Consider the following 3,831-nt stretch of genomic DNA (forward strand, 5'->3'; position numbering starts at 1 on the left):
AAGACTGACCACTCTACAAAGCACTTGGACTTATATTGGTTTTTGGCCAATAACTCTAGAGGTTGACAAAGAAACTGAAACTCCCTCTGTGAAAGTGACCTGTGAAAGGAAGCAGAATATGCTACCCCAAAATATACCTCTTTGGCATACAAATTATTTTGAGGAGCTGAAGACACAGAAGAAGCTCTGAAAAGAGAGTGGAAGTTACTCTTTTTAATAAGGAAAATTTACATTAAAAGAGTGCCTCTATCAGGAAGAAAGTTATTATCAGAGATCGCTTTTTCTTTGGAGAGACTTATCTTCATGGCAGGGCAACCTTTGTTTGCCAAACATTTACTCTTCATCTTCCTGTGAATTACTTTCCACCCCTTGTTGCCCCACCTGTATCCAGTTCCCTAGCTCAGGATGGTATATAAGGCGCAATGCTTTGCCCCCTCTTGTGTCCCATATGTTGTGGGGCTCCCACATGTACCCATGTAATAAACATGGTTTTCTCTTATTAATCTGTCTTCTATACATAGGGTTCTCAGCCAAGAACCTGTAAGAATAGAGAAAAACGTATTTTCTTCCCCTACACCTAGGGCTAACATTGTTCTCCTTGGAAAACTGGCAAATGCAAGCCAGGTCTCCCTAGGCTGGCAGTGGTGTGGAAGTATTGGAGTAGCAGTTAGTTAGATAATAACAAAAGACAGGGGAACGAATGGAACAATCACCCTGGGGAGTATCCATCATTCTTCCAAACACAGCAAAACATCCTGCTTAGTTGACTAGGCAGCAAGGATAGCTTTACAGCCACCCAGAAGGTTAACTGCATCATTTTGCTACATTAATGAGGGAAGGGAGAAAGCTACAAGGGGGAATTTCTCCTACATGGTGCAAGCGCAGTAGAAGCCAAGTGACAAAACAGAATAGCGAGGCATGTGTGCTAGGAGCCAAATGGCAACCATACAGCGGGGAGGGCAATAGCCTGGAAAAATCTGGGGAAAGGATTGGATTGGAGAAAGGCACAGGGCCTGGAGATTACAAAAAAGAGTGGATAGCGGGATGGCACTAGCACAAGCCTGGGAAAAGCCAGGGAGTGGGTGGTCTGAAAGAAACCTGCTCTCCCCCAAACCCAAGAACATGTATGGAAACTAGACAAAGAACACAGCACACGCCCTCCTGGAGCCCGCCTGTGCCCTTCCTTCTTTCAGGCCCGAATATTTGCCTTCTTTCCTCCTAAACTCTAAGGGTCCCCACAACACGGGAGCAGCGAGCAGCAGCAGAAGACCCTCCTTTTGCCTCTGTAACTTCCTTTCCTGAGTCCAGGCAGCTGCTACCCTGCAGCCTGACTGCTGTCTTGGCCTCTCAGAGTGTACTGTCACTTGTCACTCGCTCTAATAAATCTTGCCTCTATCACTAAACTCCTTCTACGTGAGTGTACCGGAAGTCCTTTTCCCATGACACCACAGAGGTGCCCATTTCATTTCCTAACCGTGCCAGGGCAGACCAGCCTTGGTACCAGTCCTCTTCTGGTAACAAACGGGTTCTCAAACACATTAAAATGCAGCAGAAAGTGGTTTTATTGCTGTTAATGCAGTGCAACAAAGCTTCGCTGAAGTTCCAAGTTAGAAATACGGAGGTCTGGACCCTTCTTTGCCCTCTTTCGTATTGCCTTCCTTTGAAACACACAGAGCTCCAAAGCAGAAACGAATTTTTTTCTGTTTGTCCCAATCGGGTCGGGTGTCCTTGACCCTTTAATTCTCCCAATAGCTTCCTTTTTCTTCTGTGGGAACCAAGAAAACCAACAAAAGAAAAGGCAGAAGAGCTCATAAGAGAACCTGTACCAAGTGAGAGGAAAAGTGATAACTTTAAATAGTCTTATCTAAGTGTACAGGAACCAACTTATAAGGAGGATCTGTCTTCTGAGGGGGGTCACAGGCAATGACAAAGAACTTGTATTGGGCAGCATCTTTGTAGCGGCAGTTAGGATACTTCCCTCCAGTGAGATTGCAGTTGGTCATGGTAACAGGCTTTGAGCTCTGGTGGCAATTGTTCTGGCCATTCTTGCAGACAGTCGTGGGCATCTTACAGGCAGCAGTCACATTCTGTAAGGAGTCATGCAGAAAGGTGTTTAGAGGCTTACAGTGCTGAGTATACTTATTGACACCATTCATTGCCTTGTTGCATTGGAGAGGGCTTGGCTGTATATGCTGAATTTCAAACCACTTTGCTTTGGTGAGATTCCGGGGCAAAGCACAAAGTGCACACACTGGCCCCCATAGTCCCAGCAGCAATAGGAGGAGAGGAAAGCGTTCCAGGAGTTCTAGCGCCATCTTTTCTCTGTAGAAAGATGGAAGATAACAGTAGTAGTAGAAGCAATAAAAGCAAAATTATTATTATAACCATTTAGATTTTTATTGTGCCGTTTAAGATTTCATAGCTCTTTTTCTTTTCCTAACCATCTTCTTTGTCACTTGAGTCTTACAATTCTATGACCAATCTGAAGCCCAGTGAGGAGGAATATGAAGTAAGACCTTTCCTGTTATTGGCAAATCTGATTCGCCTCTTTGTCCTGTACTCATGTGTTTGACGGCCCCCGTGTCAGAAACCTTGTCTTTTAATTTCCTCCTGAACTATGTACCCTCCATCTGACCTGGACCTCCCAGCCATCTTCCCTGTCCCTGTCTTCCCAGCCCGGAGGTTCTCTTACCAGGTCTCCACACTGGGGCTCCCGCTGGAAACAGAAGCAGTAGATGGTCCCAGGCCCAGAGGCTTCTGCAGGCTGTTTCTTCCCCAGGCCGCCCAGAGCTGCACGCCTGTGGCAGAGGAGTTCTCAGCCCTGAGCAAAGGGTCACATAGGGCTTGGAAGATAAACTTCTTGCACACACTTTTGATGAGATGTTTACACCTTCAAACTTCCTGTTTAAAATCGTATCAATATCACTACAGACACAGGAAGAGTAAGGTTACTTAAAAAAACAGTGTAACTCAAAACTCAGTTTTAAGGAAGTGATCACTTCCTGATATAGGATGAGTGCTTCCTTGCTGATCTGAAGCTTCAGTTTTTTGAAGCCCTATGATTTCAGTTTCTTAAAAGAAAATATACCAAGCAAACCTGAAACAATAGCTGCTATATACTTGGTAGTGTTGTCAGTTCCAACAGAAGACTTTCAAAAATTATTCATTTATGTGTACTTTTATTAGACCACATACTGTGCTACTCAGATTCAGGAGCTCGTGATCTAGTGAAAGAGACGAATACATTATACATTAACAAGTATAAATAGCACTTCCAGTTCTGATGGAGAAAACAGAAGGGGAGGGCGAGGACAGAGGAGAGAGGAGAAATCATTGGAGGGCACAACACCTGAACTGAGATTTGATAATTAACTAGGAGCTAGGTGAAGAGGATGGTAAGGGCATCCTCAGAAAGAAACTCAGTGAGAAAAGACCCATATGCATGAAGAAGAAGAGAAAATGTGGGGTATTTTCCTACTGAATCTATTCTTACCTTTCCATTGGTGCTGCAAATACCCCTTTTCAGAATCTCCTTGTCTCATGGAGGGCTCACAAGAAAGCCTCCCACATGGACTCCCTACCTCTAGACTCTTTCCTTTCAACCCATTCTACATATTACCTGCAGATCAGTCCCTTCAGCATAAATATAGTAGTGGAACACTCTTGGCTAATGCTTTTAATGGCTTTGATTATCTACAGGATAAAAAATGATGTCTGTTTATAACAAAGTTTCAGGAGACAAGGTTAATATACCAAAACCAATTGTTTTCTTACATATCAACGTTGAAAATTGGAATTAAAACAAACAAGCAAAACACCCCACAAACATTT

General features: G+C 43.9%; 1 protein-coding gene across 1 annotated transcript; it reads right to left on the bottom strand.

Moving 5' to 3' along the window:
• Window positions 1-221: 221 nt before the first annotated feature.
• On the bottom strand, window positions 222-2,938 carry RNASE6 (ribonuclease A family member k6). The gene is made up of 2 exons (XM_036241532.1): window positions 2,693-2,938; window positions 222-2,322 (listed from the first exon to the last, which is right to left on the bottom strand). Exon 2 carries the CDS (start codon window positions 2,313-2,315, stop codon window positions 1,851-1,853), a length of 465 nt encoding a protein of 154 aa, XP_036097425.1. The 5' UTR covers window positions 2,316-2,322; window positions 2,693-2,938; the 3' UTR covers window positions 222-1,850.
• Between the last annotated feature and the right edge of the window lie 893 nt (window positions 2,939-3,831).

Source organism: Molossus molossus, unplaced genomic scaffold (assembly GCF_014108415.1).
Source record: "Molossus molossus isolate mMolMol1 unplaced genomic scaffold, mMolMol1.p scaffold_m16_p_1, whole genome shotgun sequence".
In the NCBI taxonomy this organism is placed as follows: Eukaryota; Metazoa; Chordata; class Mammalia; order Chiroptera; family Molossidae; genus Molossus; species Molossus molossus.